At 42.0% G+C, this 22,833-nt stretch overlaps 1 protein-coding gene across 3 annotated transcripts in view; it reads left to right on the top strand.

The window, feature by feature from the left end:
• The window catches only part of PUS7 (pseudouridine synthase 7), a 40,468-nt gene that overhangs the window by 5,608 nt on the left and 12,027 nt on the right, over positions 1-22,833 (top strand). For all 3 annotated transcript variants that reach the window (XM_039517213.1, XM_039517222.1, XM_039517202.1), the window contains 6 exons: positions 3,453-3,836; positions 5,692-5,776; positions 5,904-6,005; positions 7,111-7,255; positions 13,664-13,775; positions 16,082-16,159. In XM_039517213.1, coding sequence (XP_039373147.1) covers positions 3,481-3,836; positions 5,692-5,776; positions 5,904-6,005; positions 7,111-7,255; positions 13,664-13,775; positions 16,082-16,159 — 878 coding nt within the window. In that variant the 5' untranslated portion in view covers positions 3,453-3,480. The remainder of the gene's footprint in view (positions 1-3,452; positions 3,837-5,691; positions 5,777-5,903; positions 6,006-7,110; positions 7,256-13,663; positions 13,776-16,081; positions 16,160-22,833) is intronic.

Here is a 22,833-nt window from a genome sequence, read left to right as displayed (position 1 = left end):
AGGAGAGCTGGCAAGAGAAGAGGCCAGATTTGCTGGAGGTGTTGCATCATTCTTCTCGAGTGCTAGCTGAGAGAGATTCCAGGAGTACCCATTTTGGAAAACTTTGAAAAACTGATGCTACCTAAAAATGTGACCACCTTCCTTCTCCTGTCTTTCATAAAGACAAACATAAAACACTTTTTCTCCCCTTGGTGGGGTACAGTGTCTCTTCCCTGATCCTTTCACTCTCATTTCCTTATATAACCCCAAAGTCTTTTCTGGAAGTTGTCCTTTCCTGTGCGAGACCTTGTCAACACTAGAAAATGTCTGCCAGTAGAAATATACCAAGATAGCGATACAGGAAAGCCCCCCGGCTGGAGATGCATTTTAAACCAGCAAATTAGTTCTTTTGCTGGTATATCCTATACTAGTTCTCTAAATGAAATGATCTATCCTGGCAAAAAGACTTTTTTGCCAGTATAACTGCATCTGTGCCAGGGCTTTTGCCAGGGCCAGCCCACAACTTTTTGGCACCTGAGGTGGGGAGCTCAAATGATGCTCCATACCTCCTCACTTGGGCCAAAACTTTGAAAGGTCTCAATTCTGCCTTCTTCCTGTTCTACTCCTCTCATGGTACTGCTCTGCTACCTAACCCAATAAAGGAGAACTAACAACTTAAAATACCTTGTTCAGAAATTTTAAGTAACACTTACATTTGCTGTTCAGGCGTTTGAAAGTTAACTTTTCTTGTCTGCATAGTAAACACTGGCATTTTTAGCTGTGTGAATAATCAAAGTGGTGCTTTCCGTGCCTTCTTGGTTGCAAAGATTTGTCCTGCTTCCTGAAGGTCCACAGTCTGGGCCAGCTCACGCTCTACTGAGATGGTTGCAAGGCTGACCAGCCTCTCCTGTGTCTTTGTGGAGTGTAGATGTGTTTTTATTAGCTTCAGCTTGGAGAAGCTGCCTTCTCCACTGGCAACTGTTACAGGCAGGGGCGGCTCTAGAAATCAGGCTGCCCCAAGCAGCGCGGTGCGCTGCGCCGCCCTTCCCCGGTCCCGCGGCGGGTCCCCTCTTCCCGCGGCTCCGGTTGAGCTCCCGCAGGCATGCCTGCGGGAGCTCAACCGGAGCCGCGGGACCACGGCACCCGCCGCAGTAATGCCTGCGGCAGGTCCACTCGTCCCGGGCTCCAGTTGACCTGCCACAGACATGCCTGCGGGAGCTCAAGGGGAGCCACGGGAAGAGGGGACCCGCCGCAGTCATGCCTGCGGCAGGTCCGCTCGTTCCGGACTCCGGTGGACCTGCCGCAGGCATCTCTGCGGCAGGTCCACCGGAGCCAAATGCCGCCCCCCCGGGAAAGGGCCGCCCCACGCGCCTGCTTGGCGCGCTGGGGTCTAGAGCCGCCCCTGGTTACAGGAAGTGTTAGAAGTATGCGCAGAGCAACAAAAGCATTTGTAAAGAGGGTGGTCATCTTATTTGTGCACATATATTCCAGAACAGCCTTTGGAGTTGATTCTGCTGAAATGTATCTTGAAAGGGCTTGCAGTTCATCATCTAAATCACTTGCATCAGTATCGCCCATGTCATCATGTGTCAACACTGTCTCTAGTGCCCTGCATTGCTGGTGTAGGTCTTCTTCAGGTATAGTGAGGAGTTTTGGAATATCATACAACATCCCAAATATACTGCTGTGTTCCTTGAGCTGCATGAAACGTTCTTTAACTGACTGTACTGCACAATCTAGCACCTGATTAAAGAATTCAACTTTGAGTTGTTGTTTGGGGTGTCTTTATGGGATTATCCCGTGCCTCGTAGTCAAAACATCGTCTTCTTCAGTGACTCTTGTATTCTTGAATGGGTGGGAAAATAGCTTCAGTGTAAAGTTCCTCTGCCAACTTCTGTGCACTCTTCAGAACATTTTGAAATCCCTCATCTGACTGGTAAGACTGTAGGTATGACTTTGCTTTGTCCAGTTGTTCCATTGCTCCAGATATATCAAGGTCAACACCTTAGAGTCTCTCGCTTACAACATTTATTTCAAACAGTATGTCATGCCACAACACTAAGCCACACAGAAATATGAAGTTGGATGGAAACTTCTATTTTCATTGTCTTTAGGGAACAGGAAGTTTTTCATTTGCTGTGGCCCATGCAGTACAAGGAAGTCCCTCAGGCTACTGCTCAAGTGGGTCCACAGTCCTGGATCATCTAGACTTAAGGAACTAAGCTCAGCAGCAGCTGTTTCTTGCGCCTCCACCACACTTTACTCTGATCTACACTTTTCTTCAGGAATGTGCATGGTTACATCCACTTGAGATGGCGATATGGATGCTGCAGTAGCTGCCAGGTCACCGGCACTCTGACTAACTGGAAGATCAGGCATCTCCTCACCACTCACATCCTCGCTGGGGCTAGATGGCTCACCGTGAATGTTTGTGTCTATGTATCTCAGGAGAGCTCCTTCTTGCTTAGATAGAAAAGCTTCCTTTGCTTGCTTTCTTTTTCTGAATGCTGCCCCAGAGGGGCGTTTTCTTCTTTCACTCATGACTGCTATTCTGTGCCAGCTATAGTGCCTCTCAACACTCAGTTGAAGGGGACAAATAAGCAGGCTGGTAGCAGGGCCTGAGTGAGGGAAGGTATCAGCATCTTAAGGGCCTAACTGGCTCCTACTACTTCAGTTGACTGCCTGTTCTCCTCAACTGGGTTCAGGGAAGCAGCTGGAAACAGGAAACTCGCTGAGAAGCTGGTGTTAATCAGTCCAGGCTCCTGGGGAGTGCTAGGGAGGTACATAAGAGGCTTCTCCTCCTCTCTCTCCCTGCAGCTCCTGCTGCTTTCTGTTATTCCCTCTCACCTTTTCTCCTGCCTGCCTGTTCTGTCTCTTGTGCCCTCCCTCCTCCAGCACAGCAATCCACCATCTCTGTGCATCTAGAGCACAGAGAATACATATGCACCAGCAGCAGGCACAATTTTCTACACTCTGGGTCCTAGTGGCACTCCTCCACAGTCTGGCACCTGAGGTGGCCGCCTCAGTTCGCCTCATGGTAAGGCAAGCCCTGGCTTTTGCCAGAACAACCATGTTGGTTAGGGGTATGATTCCCCCTGACCCTCTATGTCATTGTAGCTATGCAGCAAAACTTTTAAGTCTAGACCAGGCCTGAGCCTGACACAATGTATTGTTTATCAGGAACACTTTTTCTGTCTTTCTCAGTCAGGATCTCTAATCCTAATCCTTTACTCCCCCTTCCCTGAGACTACTGAGTTTATCAAGTGTATCTTCTTGGTAGCTGTATCTTTTTATGTAGTTTAACTTACACCTGTGCAAATGCATTGAATCTGGGGTTGCCCAGGTATAACTTGATGCAGAATTTGCTGTGTTTTGTTTGGTTTGTGTGTGTTGCATGTTTAAAAATATAATTTTTTAAAAAAGCAAAAAGATTTGGAAATACACCATTTTAAATGGTCCTTTTTTCCCTCCAGGACTTTGTACCGCTCTGTGCCTTTCAATATGGAAGCTGTAGAAATGACATCCTTGAAACGACCTCATTCTGAGGATGATGTGGCTAATGTGGATGAAATTAAAAGGCAAAAGATCTCAGAAGAGTCTTCTAAGACAGGAAGCAATTCTGAGCAAAGCGTTGACGTAACAGAACAACCTGGGAAACCTTTGCTTGAGGACAAGAAAGATGATATAATCCTGAATGAAGAAGGTGAGGAGGAAGATAATGAACTAGAGGAAAGTGATGAAGAAGGGGACCCAGAGAGCTTTGCAGACATGATGAAGCATGGACTAATAGAACTTGATGTTGGCATTACAAAGTTTGTTAGTTCTCACAAAGGGTTTTCTGGAATCTTAAAAGAGAGGTAACTTTTCATCTTGCAATCCTCTGTACTTTAATTCCTTGTATTAGCAATTATTCCCCATTTTCCTTCTCAGCTAAAAGGAGGAGCCAGATACCATCATCTCTGGTATAACACCAACATGTATCAAGATACAGTAGGATTATCTGCAGGTGTGCTTCACTGCTTTCTTTTCTTAAAACTAGGGCTCTGAGAAATCTTCAATTTGTAGATGGTTGGTGCCTTTCTAAAGTGTGTGTTCTGCAGACTAAAACTGAGAAAAGGTACTCTAAATGATAGGAAGATAATCTTATATTTGCAATTTGACTTACTTTCAGCTAACTGTACAAAATATACAATCTAGTTACAATACGTACTATGCACACTAAAACTACTGCTAACGTAAGTAAAAGACTTGACAAAATATTTATGATCCCAAAGTCAAACAACCTTTTGAAAAAACAAGTTAAAGTTGCTATGTTATAGTCTCTTCTGGTGCTAAAATTTATAAATCTTGCCAGTTATAACATTATGTACAGAAATAAAGAACTTGAAAATAATTGAGGATATCACAAATCTTACACTGCCTACATAATAAACTCCTTATTCTTATTTCATTACAACACAGCATTCTTAACACTTACTTAAAATAAATACTGTCTTTCACCAGAAATCTCAAAATATAAATTCAAAACCTCTTTGAAGAAACAGTGCACAAATTATTGCACCAATTCAGCAAATCACTTAAACATATTTTTGCCTAATCAGTTTCAAATTAAAGTCATCCTGTATGTACATAGTTTTACCATAAATAGACATTGTTATGCACTTTTTCTCTGAAACTGCACATACAACATAGTCTTCAAAAAAAAAAAAGTCACTCTGTTATCCCTATTTATTGGTGGCTATTCCTTATCCATATGAAAGATGTTTCTTTTGAGAGATCTGGCAAGATAACAACAGCCTCACTTACTTGCGTTCAGTTTTGGGTGAATACCAGTGAGAAGTGTTTGATAGTTTTTGTTCAAATTTAAAAATGTGGATTCATCACATCTCTACTTTTAAACTCAGTTGGCAAAACATAACCTTGATACTGTCTTGACAGGATGTTTGCAGTCTCATTATGGTCTTCCCGCCCCCCATTTTGACCCTCATGACTTTTATAAGCATATCTAACTGAGGCATGTGTAATGTGTCCTTCACTATAGTGTCTATGGGAAAATAATGAAGAAGGTATTTTGCCAAACTGACGTGACTTTATAGAGGTGTGATACATGCACGTGTGGATTTGGATGTAATGCAATAGAAACATCTCACAGTGAAGCCTCATTTTCCCATCTTACTTTCAGCATTTCACAATCAGTTGACAGCTTTTTTCTCTCAGCTGTTCTAAAATTTATATTTTAGAAAATATAGCTTAGCGGTTTGAGCATTGGCCTGCTAAACCCAGGGTTGTGAGTTCAATCTTTGAGGGGGCCACTTAGGGATCTGGGGCAAAATCAGTACTTGGTCCTGCTAGTGAAGGCAGGAGGCTGGACTCGACCTTTCAAGGTCCCTTCCAGTTCTATGAGATAGATAGGTATAAATATTCATGAATAACTCTACAGTAACAAACCAATATGTGTGCTTCTACTATGGAGGGGAAAAATAGGTATTGAGATTTCAAGTGATGATTGAAGATGATTCTGGAAAGTATCTAGTGTGTCTTTTGGGTAATTTTCTGGGGAGGGGAGAAAGCTTTTTTATAGATAATGGCTGAAATTTTAATCTAGAAACTGAATAAAGTCTATTGGAAAATAGCGGAAAAATAGCATTCTGTTCACAGAAGCCTTTAGTCTTCCCTGTCTGTGTTTTTTAACCTTTTGTGTTTTTCTGTTAGATACTCAGACTTTGTCGTTCATGAAATAGGAAAAGATGGGCACATAAGCCATTTAGATGACTTTTCTGTTCCAGTGGATGATGAGGTAAATTCTGAGTAGCTTTCAGAAATGGCTAGAAGATTTTTTTTTTATTTTTATTTTTAAATTAAGTCACTGATGAAAACTTGTTCTGACTGTGTTGTGTGAGTTACTGTTATTTTATATATATTAGGATCCTTCAGAAGAAATATTTACAGTTTTGTCAAATGAAGACAAGCAGCATTTAGAAGAGCTCCAACTTTTTAAGAACAAAGAAACCAGTGTTGCCATAGAGGTAAAATGGTAAAACGATACAAAAGACTTGGTTAACGTATCCGTTTTGGGGAAGGAGATGGGTGTGTGCATGGAAACTAAATGCTAGGTATACAAGTAGTTTGTTGAGCTTTACATCAGAATAGGTGATGCTGAAAACTTGTAAATTTAGGACTTGATACTGCAAAGACTTACAAGTGTACTTGAACTATGCATGTGAGTACTCACCATGGTTTTACTGGGGGGAGGGATAGCTCAGTGGTTTGAGCATTGGCCTGCTAAACCCAGGGTTGTGAGTTCAATCCTTGAGGGGGCCATTTAGGGAACTGGGGTAAAAATCTGTCTGGGGATTAGTCCTTCTCTGAGCAGGGGGTTGGACTAGATGACCTCCTGAGGTCCCTTCCAACCCTGATATTCTATGATACTCACTTGCATAAAATTAAGCACATGCTTAAGTGTTTGCAGGATTAGGGCTAATGCAGTATTTCATTTTCAGTGTATGAGTATTTTATAGAATGGTTATGTACAAGAGATTAAACAAACATGCACTTTGATGAAAGAATGTTTCCAAGGATAGCCTATGCTGATTTAATAGAAGACAGTGAATTTGATCTTCCACAATAAGAAGAAAAAAGGTACAAGAGGAAGAAGAGTTTTGTGGCTATTTTTAAATAACACAAATATGAATAATTGCTGAGCTGAATTAGGGCAAAATTTTGGTTTGGGATTAATAAGAATTCCTACATTAATTTTTTTTTCTTCTCATCTAGTTGTATAGCTTCTATACAGATGTGCACTAAAGACACACAGTTTGGATATAGTCACCATTCAGGCAGTGAAATTTGGCTAAGAATTAAACTAGTGAATTAAAAAATGTCATTATGGTTTTTATTTTTGAAACATCAGATTCAGAGTTTGTAGCGGAGTTATGTATATATCTCTTTATGAATTAATTATAGCAAGTAGAATGTGTCCTTTAAAGCATAGTCAGACCATGTTTTCTTAAGGTTGGTTTTTGAACAGAAAAATGATTTTTTTGTGTGTTTAAAAACAAACAAACAAAATATATGTACACAAGGCCAAAAAAAGGATCATATTTGTGAGACAATTTTCTTTGTTAAATATAGGTTATTGAAGACACTAAAGAAAAAAGAACTATTATTCACCACGCTGTGAAATCCTTGTTTCCTGGATTAGAGACGAAAACAGAGGACCGAGATGGGAAAAAATACATCGTTGCTTACCATGCTGCTGGAAAGAAAGCGCTGGCAAGTGAGTTTGTTACTTTCGCCATCATTTCATATTGCAAAGTTGAACTACAATTTAAAAACAAAATGTTTAATTAAAATTACATAATACTTCAGACAAGGGGGTATGTTATAATTTGGATTTGGAGGCTGTTGCATACCTCTGTACCGATTCATCCAGTATGTTACTTCTAAATGGCACAGGGCATGAGGCTTACCTGTTGGGTATGCTAAAAGATATTAGTGTGGGTTTTTTTGTTTGTTTTTTTCTTCAAACCACTAATCAAGTAAATTGAGTAGCAAGTGTGAAGTTGTTTTACTGGGTTTATAGTAAGTGAGAAGTATTGGTACCTGAAGAAGACTTGCTGGAGGGGAACTATAACAGTTTTCAAATATGTTAAGGGCTGTTATAAAGGGTGATTGATTGTTTTCCATGTCCACTGAAGGTAGGACAAAAAGTACCATGTATACTCGTTCATAAGCCGAATATTTTTGGTAAAAAAGTGACGCATCAAAGAGCGGGGGTCGGCTTATAAACGGGTCTACACCAAAATTTGATGATTTTAAACTCTATGGCAGGGGTCGGCAATCTATGGCACGTGTGCCAAAGGCGGCACGCGAGCTGATTTACTGTGGCATGCTGCTGCCAGCCTGGTGTCCCCGCTGCCAGCCCCGCTCAGCCCGCTGCTGGCCTGGGGTCCCAACTGCCGGCCCCTGTAAATGTAAAATGTGTTACTGGCACGTGAAACCTTAAATTACCATGAATAAATGAAGACTTGGCGCACCACTTCTGAAGGGTTGTCGACCCCTGCTCTATGGAATCATTGAATTGAATATCTAATACATTGTTGTTTTGTTTACCTGGAGCGTCTGCAGGCATGGAGCCCCTCAGCTCCCTGTGGCCGCGGTTCGCCATTCCCAGCCAATGGGAGCTGCGGGAAGGGCAGCGGTTTGCCGTTCCCAGCTAGTGGGAGCTGTGCGAAGTGGCGCCACTTCCCGCAGCTCCCATTGGCTGGGAACAGCGAACCGCGGCCACAGGGAGCTGAGGGGCTCCATGCCTGCAGACACTCCAAGTAAACAAAACGTCCTGACCCACCAGCGGCTTACCTTGATGGGCTGGGTGCCAAAGTTTTCTAACCCCTGAAATATAGGGTCGGCTTCTGAAAGAGTCATACAATTTTTGCTATTTTTACCTCTCCATTTTTGGGGGGTTGGCTTATAAATGAACGGGCTAATGAACAAGTATACACGGTAATAGGCTTAATCTGCAGCAAGGGAGACTTAGAATTTTACCCTAATAGCTAACCTAAGTATAAGGGTAGTTAAGCTCTAGAATAGACTTCCAGAGTAGGTTGTAGAATCCCCAGTATTGGATGGTTTTTAAGAATGGGTTGGACAAACACCTGTCAAGGATGGTATAGGTTGGTCCTGCCTCAGCACAGAGGGCTGGCTCTTCCAGCCTACATTTCTATGATTCTCACTGAGTGCCAAATAGACAACATAGGAGTATGTGTTTGTTTTCTTTTATTGTAGAGTTACTGTTTAAATGTAGACCATGTGAACCTAATTGGATCCAAATTAAGTTATCACAATCATACAATTTAGGAATTTCAAATTTCCTCTGTGTTTATACAATGCTTAGCATAGTGGGGTCCTGGTCTGTGACTAGGGTTCCTAGGCACTAGGTAATACAAATAATAATAAATTCAGTGGGTGAAATCCTGTCCTCATTAAAGTCAGTGGCAACCCCCCTTTGATTTCAGTGGAGTCAGAATTTATCCCAACCTGTTAACTACCGTTCAGAATTACATCTTTTATATAAATAATATATGAATATATTTCCAGTAGCAACTCTTCTCAAAGATAGGATCTTTTTAAAATAGCTGAACCTGCTTCTGCTTTCCAGTTAATGGCAATCCTATGCTTTGCCAAAATTAAAGTTATAAGCAGAAAACTGTCTGTATCCATCATCAGTTATAGGAATTGCTTTTGTGTAGTAAGAATAATGATGGACTTGGTAGTATCAAAGGTAAATAACTTAATATGTTCCAAAGCATTTTGGTGGTCTAATTATTTTGGGGCACATCAATATTGGTATACAAATATGTAAAACATTGTTTCCTATTATCTGACACTTTTGACACGTTGGCAAATTGATTTTAAATATAAAGCTTTGCCTAAACACAGCATTTCACCAGTATAACTCAAAGTGTGAGGCTTTTATAAACTGATTTAGTTAAAATTAGTGTGATATGCTGTATGGATGCTCTTATTTTGGTTTAAATTAGGCTTATTTCTTACCTGACGTCAGTTAGGAACCGGTTTAAGATAAATTACATCTCATTGCCAGTAGATGGGCTCCAAAATTTTGTAATGCAAATTAGATAGGGACTACATATTTATTTTAGATAAAATTATATTTTATTTAAACTTTTTCTTAAGCAAATGTAAAAGTCTATTGCTACGTGGTAGAGTATTTATTTAAAGTATCAAAAACTTAGAATAAATTTATTATTACATGTATATGGTTTATCACATTAACTGTGTCAAATTAATCCTATGGTTGAATGCTTTGTGCATGGAGTATGCATACTTACAAGTACAAAAAGTAATCTCCAAACAAATCCTGTTCTCCTTTGGGTTATAATGGTCTTCCCCAGTTTGCCCTGCTGGTGTTTATGTTCCTTAACCATTGTTACAAGGTGCATGTATTAAGTTGAACAACTATAACTAAAAGATACCTTACAAATAGGATTTGTAGATTTTAACTGGTGTCCATTTAAAAAAAAAAAGGCAAAAAACTTTTCTGGATAACTTCATATGATGCAGTAGGGCTTAATGTATTTTAAACTTAGATTCTTAGGCCTTGATCCCACAAATATATTTACATATGTAAGTTCATTGACTACCTATGTGCAAAATATTACTCAACATGCATAAATGCTTGCAGAATGGGGATACTGGACTATAGGCTGTATGGGACATGGACTATATGTAAGACTTGCATATGTGCAGTGACTAACACACGGGGACTCAATCCTTAATGTGGTCAGTGGGCAACAAACACGTGAAATATTTAATAATCTATTCTTACATGAGAAACATGATGAGGTATGCTTGTGGGGATACGGGTTACAAGAATGTTTTCTATCTCACTAAATTGCAAGTGCTTTTGTATGTGTGGTATTTAGAGTACTTCAGGCATGGACTTATTACCTCAGTAACTTATTGGCAGTGCTGTCCATCATTGTCCATGGTGAAGTTTGTTGTACCTCTGATTGAAACTTTCCGTATATTTACTGTTTGCCTCTGCACGATTCCATCACATAACCATCTAAATCACTGTCACCAACCACGTCATTGTTGGATGCTATAGAAGTCTACAGCATAAACAATCATAACCATAAACCTGCATGTTCACCTCTAAAACCCTTCAATAGTCTAAAAATTAAACATTGCTCTTTTGTGCTCTTTATGCTATACATTGGGACAGAGGTCAGAACTGCAACAGGTAAGATATGTTGGTATTTCATGGTGGTAAAATGAAATGCCAACCATTCAGACACACTAAATAGTGAAGGCATTGGCCAAACTAACAAGAATTAAATATAAAATCTATGTATAAGCAACGTTAAGTTTTGACAGAAAGTGACGAGGCTGGCACTGCACCCTTCACACATGCAGTTATGGGCTTCTGTCTTGCAAGTAAGTTGATGTGGACCCAGTAGTCCACCCACATGCAGTGGCTTGCAAGATCAGGACCAGGGCTGGATTAAGGCATAGGGATGATGGGGTGAGATCCTGGCCCCATTGAAATCAATGGTGAAACTCCCGTTGGTGTCAGTAAGGCAGGATTTCGCTTCATAGTTCTATGTTTAGAGTCCCAATTCCCAGAGTCATGTGAGTTTTACATCAGGATCTAAGAGTCATGGGTTTCATTAAAAAAAACAACAACACATTTTTAGCCCTTGTAGTTGCAATAAAAAGCTTGAAAACATGAATCAAGAATAAGTGATGCAGCAATGTCTGCCTGAATGTGCAGATAGCCTGAAGCAATACCTCTGAGAGGTATGAATTGTCTTATTAATCTCAGTGGGGCATTGACTCCAAGACCCATTGATCTGGGAGGCTGTGACAACACCACCCCAGCAGAAGACTGTATATGCAATAGGAGAAAGAGAGTGGAGGCAGCTCCACACACCTATCCAAGTAGATACATGCTGACTGCGGGGGATAAGTATTGTGGGCTTTGGTGCCATCCCTGCTTTTCTGGCAGGAGAGAGAGGGGACTCCAGCCACCACTCCTCCAAGTGGGATGGATGGGACCATGGCACAGGCATGGGGTTGTAATAGCAGATGGCATGGTGTGTGCCTAGGTTCCCGGGTTGCCTTACTCTGGTTTTGATCAGAGCTGGTGCTTTTGAAAGTGTGCAAAATTGAGCAATCGATGCATTGTGGAGAAACTTTCAACTTGGAAATGATTCTCCGTGTGAATCACTTTATTTGTTTTTTTTCCCTTGCCCTATTTTAATGACAGAAATTTTAGTGCAATCTTTGTTCTTTAAACCTAATTTGCTACTTTAAAGTTATAATTTGTACAAGAGTAAATTGAGATCACAGAGGATTGATGACTTCAGAAGCAGAATAAGTAGGAGCCAGTGAACTCCTAACAAAAAGACTGTGGACCATATCATTAATATTATGAAGAATTTTTTGGTTTCAGTGGAGACTTCGCTTAAACATTGATGGCCGGTACAGTCCATGGTTTGCATACAAATGTTATCACAATCATATGTTCCTTTTTTTCCCAAGGGAAATAGAGACAGCTCTACTTGTGTTCTCTCTGAATATTGTAGTACTCCATATGAGGAGTTAGTTAGGGCTGATTATATTGCTTCCTTAAAACGAAACACCAACTCTTCTTTCTGGCTTTAGTCATTTTTTATAAAAAAAAAAAAAAAATCCATATTTTAAACCGAGGCCTTCCCTACAGGAGATAAGTATTTTTCAGTATAACCTAAAATGTTAATTTAAAGAAAGATTATTACTGTGTGTAAAACCACCACCACCACTATTCCTCCCGTCTATGTGGACACACTTATACTGGAATAAGAGTACTTTTTTCAATTTAGCTTTTGGTGCCTGAGAAGGGGTTTAAGATGAAATGAAAAAGACACTCTTATACGAGAGTGTCCACATGGTGGTTTTATACATGTAAAACTTTCCCATTTAGACAAGTTGTTAGTTTTTAGTATTTAATTTCCTTATGTGCCTTTATAAAAAAAACAACCCTTGCAAAGGGCCTGTTCCTACTCCCACTTAAGTCAATTGCCATACTCTTGTTGGCCTCTCTGGGAGGAGGATTGGGCCTACAATGATAGATGATTATGCAATGCATATTTATCTTTGAAAATGTTACTGTGCAGTAATGACTTTTTAATATCTTGACAGTCTTGCTTCCCTTTCTATGAAACCAAAAATGATTAAACAATATAATGAACTGTATTTTAGACTAGACACATTACATAACTTGAAAATACCCAAGGTGAGCTTGAATTATTCATTAATTTAGAAAATTGTCCCAAATTTAACTCCCTTGTGAGACTTTGTTACCAAACTTCACCTCAAAGTGAATTCTTACCAATTATAAAGCCCTTAAAATTTGTATATGATATAACCCAAGCTCTAGTGTTGCATGCACGATGCTGTAGAAATAAACTGATGAGAACAGATATAACTTAGATAATATTTTTTCACCTCAAGGTCCCAGAGACACAGACAAGGTTTTCATCTCGAGGCCAAAAGACCAAAAACATCAAGACACTTAGATACATTATTAATGCATCCTTAAAATAACATAGTTTACTTTTTGTGAAGAATATAAAGGGCTTGCTTGATCCAATGACCAGTGGAGTCTTCCGATTTGGTTCAACAAGCATTACATCAAACCCAAAGTGCCGGATGTTGTTCAAAGTGAAGTCACTGGTAAAACTTGGATTTACTTCAGTTGGAATGAGATTGGGGTTGTGGCAACAAATAAACCACTGGGAAAATATTCCAACAGGAGGACACTTTCTTTTGTCATGCAACTCCTGGTAATGTTTGTGTAAGTCACATGGCTAAAATCTTGTATTGCAGTATAAATTTACACCACAGTGGATCTGCAGAAAGTGCATTTTTTCATACTTCATAACTGCCAGAGAAACAAGGTGGGTGAGGTAATCTTTTACTGGACCAACTTTTTCCATTCAGTACTTTTATTTTCTTAAGAAAGAAGCAGATGGAAGCTAATTGAAGTCACTGAGAGTCACATGTTTGTTTGAAAATGGAAACTACTGTGGCAATTAAATGAACCTTGTTTGCAAAAGAGAATAACAACCGATAACATAGTTTACAATTGTCCTTTTGTATGTCTTAACTCTTTGTTTTAAAGATCCAAGAAAACATTCATGGCCAAAATCTAGGGGAAGCTACTGCCACTTTGTGTTATACAAGGAAAATAAGGATACAATGGATGCTATTAATGTACTATCAAAATTTTTAAGGTAAGAATATTATTTTGTTGCTCTGAGACACAACAAAAACAACTAAATATTTAATGTAAACATTCTGCTTTAAAATCCTTATGCCAAAACCACACAGGAAATGTATTATCACAATATATTTAGTAACTGCAAAGTATTTTTGTTTTAGAAGGTCAAATTTGAAATGCTTTTCTATGTTAAGAAAATAGTTCTAAATAATCAAAAATGGCATACTTTCAGGTAAGCTTTCAGGCCTGGTCTTCACTGAGGGAAAGATGTGTGTTTGACCTCCTAACTTGTGTGAAGACTGCAAACTACCTTGTATTCACTAGGATTTCACCTTGAGTTGAACTGAAGTTAAGTGTGCACTTTTATTCTCAGGGCTTATTTATGCTTGAAACAGTACAGCGGCCCAGTTGCAGTGCTGCAGCTGCACTGCTGTGACACTTGAGTGTAGATGCTACCTAGCCCAATGGGAGAGGTTCTCCCGTTGGTGTAGGGAATCCACCTTCCTGAGAGGCAATAGCTAGGTTGATGGAACAATTCTTCTGTCGCTCTAGCACTGTCAACTCCGGGGTTAGATCGGCTTAACTATTTTTCACACCCCTGAGTGATGTAGCTGGGTTTACCTAACTTTTTAGTGTAGACCAAGCCCCAGTGAAGACCAGGCCATGCAGCATATCTTTTACTTTAAGGATTTTAAATGTGCAGTTGTCCAAACATACAGTGGATGTACTTAAAAATATTGTTGTGGTCATTCATATGCAAATCAGTTGTTGTAGTCACTGCATTCTGGGCAGTTAGTTCAGATTAAGGTAGGGTGTAAACTTTAAAACACAATTGCTCATGTGTAGACAAGCTGTAACTGATTTTCCTTTCTTTGTCCTGTCCTAATCATTGTAACTCCTTTTTCTGTGAAAGGTAGGTGGTGACCAGTCTCCCTCTGCTTGCTGTGAGGGATTCACCAGTCACATAGGCAGAAAGCCAAGGCTTTTCTTTGTGGCCAAACAAGTCTTTGTGTTTTTTGTCCTCTCACCCCCATCAGTGACACTATTCACTAGCTGTTTTATAAGTGTGAGTTCACAATCCAAGCTTCTGAATGTTTGGCTCTGAGAAATCAGCACCACCGTGGTGAAGGTGGTACTTGTATTTGAAAAACAGGATGCCTGGGAACATGCTACTCTAGCAGTTCATGCAGAGCTTGATAGAGAATATGCATGTAATGGCAATAGTGCTGCCACCTGGTATGCACAAATGGGATAGCAGGGAATCTACTGACAGCAGCGTTTCTCTTATTCTGCATGAAGTGCAAAGGAAAACAACAATGTTGAGAGGGAAAGAAACGGTTATGGAAACAGAACAATATTGAAGTGCACCGACTACACGCTTACATGAGTATGTGTTCAGTATACAGATAGCAGCACATAGAGATAAAAGCACTATTTGAATTTCACATGGAAAAATAGGCATGCACTGAGGGTTTTTTTAATAGTGATTGATTGTTATGCATTATCCCACTGAATTTTTTACTTTACACACACACACACACACACACACACTCTTCAAAGTAAAGTGACAGTAACAATTATAAAGAAGTCCACTTGCGTATAGGCAGTAAAGCAAAATCTCCGAGTTACGAACACCGGAGTTTCAAACTGACAGGTCAACCACATACCTCATTTGGAACCGGAAGTATGCAATCAGGCAGCAGAGCCCCCACCCCCCCCCCCCAAAAAAGGGGGGGGAATACTGTACAGTACTGTGTTAAATGTAAACTACTAAAAAAAAAATAAAGGGAAAGTTTTAAAAAAAGATTTGACAAGGTAAGGAAACTGTTTCTGGGCTTGTTAAATTAAGATGGTTAAAAGCAGCAGTAAAGCTGTATTAAGTCAATGTTAAGTTGTAAACTTTTGAAAGAACAACCATAACATTTTGTTCAGAGTTACAAACATTTCAAAGTTATGAACAGCCTCCATTCCCGAGTGTTCGTGACTCTGAAGTTCTACCGTATTTGATAACAAAATATATGGTAACTTTCCTGCCTTCTTATAATGCCATATACAGTATTAGAAAATATTACACACACACACACACACACACACACATATGGGATCAAGTTGCAGTACAACTTATGTGGAGATTGTAACTTCAAAATTCCCCATTTTTTGTGCATGTAAAATCTAATAAAAAAGTTGCGTTAATTTAGTTTTTTGTAGATAATATGCTAGTGAGATTACAATTTATCTTTGGCCTAATTGTATGGGGCTTGGGTGTCCTTAACTATGAAATCTAAAATTTTCATAACTGTTTGTTTTTGTTTTTTTAAGAGTTAAGCCAAATATATTTTCCTACATGGGGACCAAAGATAAAAGAGCTATTACAGTTCAAGAGATTGCTGTTCTTAGGTAAGTGAAAATATGTTGCAAGTAAATTCTTATAACAAGGTAACTTGGCTGTCTTAATAAACATTTAAGAATCTTGTAGCACATGTAAAACATGTTGGTTTATTAAATTATAGTATGTGCACTCTTTATTTTGTTCATCAATAGCACGGACTTTGTTTAAGGTAGTGTTTTCTCCATGTAAAGCTAACCTATTGCATATCAAACAGAAGTTGCAGAGTCAGGTCCTGATTCAGCAGTGCACTTAAGCATGTGCTCTAGTCGCTTTACCGACCGAATCAGGACCACAGTCACTAAGTGTTAATGTTGTTGATATTATGGAACCCTGTTATTTCAAGAAGTTATACAGTAACTGTTTATCTTGTAAAACCGGTGGTACTCAGGCTACAGCTTCTGAGTCATATGTAGGTTGCATGGGGTCCACTGGTCTGATTGGAGCTGCACCTGATTTGAGACACATAGTGAGCAGAGAGTTCATCACAGGACTGCTCTCATGCTATATTACCCTTGCAAGATATCAGAAGGATGCTGAGTAATGGTGTGGGACCCACCTATCTGCTGTTAATGTGATCCACCCTGTCACTGGGAACCCATCTTCTTTCTTCCCCACCCAATTCCCTCTGAGCATTCAGGAAGGAGAACCAGAACAGCTCCTTGCTCCAAGGTGAAGAAAGAATGAGGCGGAACAGCTCCTTCCTTGATTAAATGGTAAAAACTTTAACACTGAGGTAAGGTTGCTGGTAATAGCTTGTGCCCTTCCAGAACATTGATTTCGGCAAAACTCCTGAAAACCAGGAAATACAGTGTTAGGGTAAATCCCACATAACCTTAACTCTGCCCCCTGCTGGAGCTGGCAATAGCTACTGGGAATTACTGTGTTAGAGGTATCCATAGCTGTACTGAATGGTGGAGGAGGTAGGTGGGACAGTTTGGTCTCTGATATCGGAAGATCTTGGTCTGAGCCCCTCCTTCTTTCCACAGTGTGTTATCAAAGGAAAGAGGTTCATGTGTACCTGAGGCTCCAGTCTGCATCATTTCGATACAGAATTGCGTAGGTGGTGTCAGTAGCAGGGCACTGCAGCCTGCATGCTATGGGTATTGCTAGTAATGAGGTGGGAGATGACAGCAGTCTGTGAATTTAATGATAGGCAGGGGAAAGTCTAGGTGTAGGTGGTATCCCACTCAGAGGACAGAGTTAAGGTTACATGGGCATTTACCTTAACTCTGTGTGTGCTAGGTTTTCAGAAGTTTGAGCTTGACTGGATTCATGTTCTGGGAGGGCATGAGTTATCTCCGGCAACCTTAACTCTGCATTAACAAAGTGTTTTGGTTGTTTGTTTATTTATTTATTTACCATTTAATTTGCCCCTCCAGCCCCTTTTTTTTTTAACAGAAAGAGAAGTGTTAGTAGTTAATGATTGTTTAGATAGATGTAGTGTAGACGTAGATGTGAGAACTACATAATTTTCAGTGGCACAGTTGCACCGCTGTAGTGCTTTTGGTGAAGATGCTCTATGCTGACAGGAGAGAACTCTTCTGACAGTTTAATAACCCCTGCCTCCGTGAGAGGTGGTAGCTGTGTTGGTGGGAGAAACTGTCTATACTGGCACTTAGGTCAGTATAACTTACTATCTCTGCAGATTTTAGAGCACTTAGAATCTAGTTTTAAATAGGAAGCCGGTCTTAACCTTCACTATAGCAGAGCTAGTGCTCTGCTGTAATGTACTCCCAGAAGTAGCCTAGGAGGGAGAGATGCAATTGGATGGAGTCTCCGAAAATCACAAAACAATAGTGCGGTTCTTTGGCATTGCATTGTAATATTGCATCAAAAAATGAAGATGTACCACAATATAGCAGCCTTGTGTGGATACTTTTATCACAATGCAACATTTGGAGACCATGTCATGACTGTTTTGTGGCTTTTTGCAACCTCATTCAATAACTATGGGACTCTTAAATTTAAACTAGAGGTTCCCAAACTGATCTCTGTAGAGAAGACGGATTATGTTATTCAGCTGTTACAATTTGGTATGTATACACGTGTTCACACACACACACACACACACACACACACACACACACACACACACACACACACACACACACACACACACACACACACACACACACACACACACACACACACACACACACACACACACACACACACACACACACACACACACACACCTGAACAGAGTACACCATGCAGTCTGGTTAAATGAGATTACCTGCTTGAGTGTGGCGATTAATAATTTGTGGGTCCATCTGATGAATCCCACACTTTGAAGAACAAGTGCATGACTGATGATCATACATATTCTAGATTGAGTCCTGAGAGATCCCTAGAGCTTGCTGATCCTGCACAGAAGTGTGGTGGTGTTTCTTGGAGACCAATTGTTAAATGTTCTAGTAAGTTACCTTTGACAAGTTATTCTGTGTGCAATGGTGAAAGGTGGCGATAACTTGCACATTGAGGGCTGTTGATGAACAAGCACCCAGGATGAAACTCCCCATAGAAAGAATTAAATGGCTTATCTGTATTACATTAGTTCTGCTGGTATAGCTGCACCAGCAAAGCCCCCTAGTGGAGATGCATCTTATACTGGCTTTTTGCCAGCATAAGACATGTCTCCTTAGGGAGCTTTTTGCCAGAATAGCTATGTTGTTTACAAGTCTGATTAGTCCTGTTGGAGGGACTATTGTACTTGAAGAGTGTGTTCGACCGCTTAGCTGAAAACGGCATGCAGCATCCAGGGTGCCTTCGTCCTCTACCCCTCATTGACTGTGCAGGGGACCTGGAACAAGACTTCACACCACAGGAAGTAATGACCAGACTTACAAAGACCAAAAACACAGCCCCTGGAAAAGATGGCATTCGCTATAGCATCCTGAAAAAACGAGACCCCGGCTGCCTGGTATTAACTGCAATAAATGCAGACAATTCTGCCATACCCCAAGCTTCTGGAAGAAATCTATGACAGTGCTTGCCTACAAGAAAGGTGAGCAAGATGAGCCCAGCAACTGGAGACCCATCTCTCTCTGTTCCACCATGTACAAACTGTATGCCAGCTGCCTCATGGCCAGGATCACAGACTGGTCTGTGAACAGGGCAGCCATCAGCTCCATCCAGAAAGGCTTCATGTTATGTGACGGTTGTTACGAACACAACTTTGTCCTTCAGACTGTCATCCACACAGCCAGGAGGGCACGGAAGCAATGTGCCATAGTGTGGCTTGACACGGCTAATGCTTTTAGATCGATGCCCCACCAGCACATTTTTGACACGCTGCGAGAATTCGGGATGCCTGAAAACTTTCTCCAACTGATCCGGGAACTTTCTGAAGACTGCACCACCACCACCCACTCCTATCCGTAGTGTCGTGAAGCAAGGTTGTCCCCTCAGCCCCATCGTTTTCAACTTAGCCATGCAGCTGCTCATTCGAGCCATCTCCAGCAGTTTAGGCGGTTTCGAGCTTTATGGCAACAGTATGACTATTCTGGCTTACGCAGACAATCTGGTCCTGATCGCAGACAACCTGGAGTGTCTCCAACAAATGCTCAACATCACCAGCCATGCTGCCAACTGGATGGGACTCTGCTTCAGTGCTAGGAAGTGTGCAACCCTGCATATCGATGGCAGTAGAAGGGACTCGGTCCAGACGATGCCTTTTCAGATCCAGGATGAACCTCTGATCTTCCTCAAGGATGGGCAAGCATACCAACATCTCGGCATGCCCACGGGTTTCCACATCCAGCAGACACCTGAGGGTACCATTGTGGAGATCCTATGAGATGTGGCCAGGATCAACTCCTCCCTACTGGCACCATGGCAGAAGAGCAACGCCTTGAACACCTTCCTGATACCCTGTATCTCATTCGTCCTGAGGGAATCTGCTGTGGCGAAGATACCTCTGAACAAGGCAGACAACATACCAGGCAGCCAGTGAAGAAGTGGATGTTTCTTCCCCAGAGAGCCAGCAATGAACTGGTGTATATATCGCACAGGCAGGGCAGTGCAGTGCCAACATTCCTCATATGGTGATCTGTGCGACATTGCAGTGATCACTTCTGACGTGCCCGGATGTTATTGTGAGGAACATTGCAGAAATTGCCATGTGGGATGTCATCAAGAAGCGAATCGTCAGGACCCCCTTCAATCAAGATGTCGCCACCTACCTGAGCAGCTCACTGGAAGGCAAATTTGGAAGAGACCGGGGAGACTTTGCTTTGCTCTGGACTCATGCCCACAATGCTATGTGACAACTGGAGAAGCGTATCTGCTGCTGCTGGACGTGGTGCAAGAAACGCCAGGAGCTGGGAGGCCTGGTGCCACAGGTGAAGAATGCAGAGCACGCAGTCCTCACTCCAAAAGCTAGAACCACGCTGGAGAGGACCCTGCAGGATGCCATCCGTTGCAAATACGTGGAAAACCTGAAACAGAAGCCGAATCAGGGCAAGCCTTTGAAAACTCATGGTGATCGGGGGAGGTCCCGGGTGACTGGAAAAAGGCTAATGTAGTGCCCATCTTTAAAAAAGGGAAGAAGGAGGATCCTCACCTCAGTCCCTGGAAAAATCATGGAGCAGGTCCTCAAGGAATCAATTCTGAAGCACTTAGAGGAGAGGAAAGTGATCAGGAACAGTGAGCACGGATTCACCAAGGGCAAATCATGCCTGACTAACCTAAGTGCCCTCTATGATGTGATAGCTGGCTCTGTGGATGAGGGGAAAGCAGTGCTTTACTTAAGCAAAGCTTTTGATATGGTCTCCCACAGTATTCTTGCCAGCAAGTTAAAGAAGTATGGGCTGGATGAATGGACTATAAGGTGGATAGAAAGCTGGCCAAATCATCGGGCTCAACGGGTTGTGATCAGTGGCTCCATGTCTAGTTGGCAGCCAGTATCAAGTGGGGTGCCCCAAGGGTTGGTCCTGTAGTATAGACCTGGCCAAAGATGCAGTCACATTTGTCTGCAGTTAAAGCTTGGAGGTTCCTTTTGTTGCAGAGCATCTGCACAAAAGGAGGGTGGGATGCCTAGCCTCGGGTTGCTGTTCCAGGGATTTCTCCGGTGTAAAACTTGGGGGCAATGGGAGGAAAAGGGGCACAGAGTTTGTTGAGCAGTCAGACTGGAATGGAGGCTTGGAGAGAGACAGAAGCACTAGACCAGGGGTGGGCAAACTTTTTGGCCCAAGGGCCACATCTGGGCATGAAAATTTTATGGCGGGCCATGAATGCTCACGAAATTGGGGATTGGAGTGCGAGATTGGTGATGGCTCCGGCTGGGGGTGCGGGCTCTGGGGTGGAGCCAGAAATGAGGAGTTCAGGGTCTGGGAGGGAGCTCTGGGCTGGGGCAGAGGATGTGGGGTTTAGGGTGCAGGAGGATGCTCCAGGCTGGGACTGAGGGGTTTGGAAGGCGGGAGGGGGATCAGGGCAGGGGTAGGGGGTTGGGGTACAGGAGGGGGTCAGGGGTGCAGGCTCTGAGTAGCACTTACCTTAAGCAGCTCCTGGAAGCAGCGGCATGTCCCCCCTCTGGCTCCTACACATGCTGCCCTGTCCGCAAGTGTCGTCCCAAGGTTCCCGGCCAATGGAAGCTGCGGGAGCGGCACTTGGGGCGGGGGCAGCGTGTGTAGCTCCCTGGCTGCTCCTGTGCATAGGAGCTAGAGGGGGGACATGCCGCTGCTTCCGGGAGCCGCGTGGAACCACGGCACACAAGCCCCGGACTCTGCTCCTCAGCAGGAGATCGAGGGACGCATTAAAACATCTGACAGCCCGGATGCGGACCCTGGGCCATAGTTTGCCCACCCCTGCACTAGACAGTTGCTTCTGTAGCAGGGCAGAAGTGCTAGATTTTAAAAAGCAGAGTACAAAAATATGATTAATTGAGGTCTTCCTTCTAGGATTCTTTGTTTTCTTGCTTCTGCCTTGTAACCCCAAATTATTCACTTCTCTAGTTAGACTGAACATTTATCAATATCAGTTAAGTTTCTTGTAAAGAGACAAGTAAAAGCTGGGATTGACATCCAGGGGTGGGGAATGTGCTTATCTTGCCGCTCAAGTAAAGACACATACAATGCCTGTAACCATTAGTTGGATGTGCATGCTTGATTCTCAGTTCAGTACACTGAAATCTCCAAGGATTCCTAGATCCACCCAGTCTCAGTCATGCTTTCTGTAAGTGTTTGAAAACAGTTTTGTCCCATCTGTACTAGCAGCTTAATCATTTTCAAATGCAGGTTCAGGGGGATAGCATTTTTCTTGACAGCGTTTTTCAGCGGTGGTCAGATCCCTTGTGACCTAAACTTGAGTTCTGCCTTAGAAGGTGTAAAACTTTGTCCTATAGTGCTCAAATGCTTTGTTCACAAAGCATTCTGTAGCATCTGTAAGGGTTTGTCTTCACTGCAGAGCTAAGTTGGGTGTCGTCCCGACCTCCACTTACACACACACACACACACACACACACACACACACACACACACACACACACACACACACACACACACACACACACACACACACACACACACACACACACACACACACAGCTCTCTCATTCAAGTTTAGTGGTGTTTTCAGTCCCCGACTACATGGCTTGTTGGGGGCTGTGGGTCAGTGGTTCCCAAGCTGGATTATGACCCCAATGGGAGTCTTGCCAATCCCTACTGTGCAGAGGACGCTATTT

The sequence above is a fragment of the Mauremys reevesii genome, linkage group 1 (assembly GCF_016161935.1).
Source record: "Mauremys reevesii isolate NIE-2019 linkage group 1, ASM1616193v1, whole genome shotgun sequence".
NCBI lineage: Eukaryota > Metazoa > Chordata > Testudines > Geoemydidae > Mauremys > Mauremys reevesii.
Note: the sequence above shows the minus strand (reverse complement) of the source record. Positions and strands in the feature narration are given on the sequence as shown.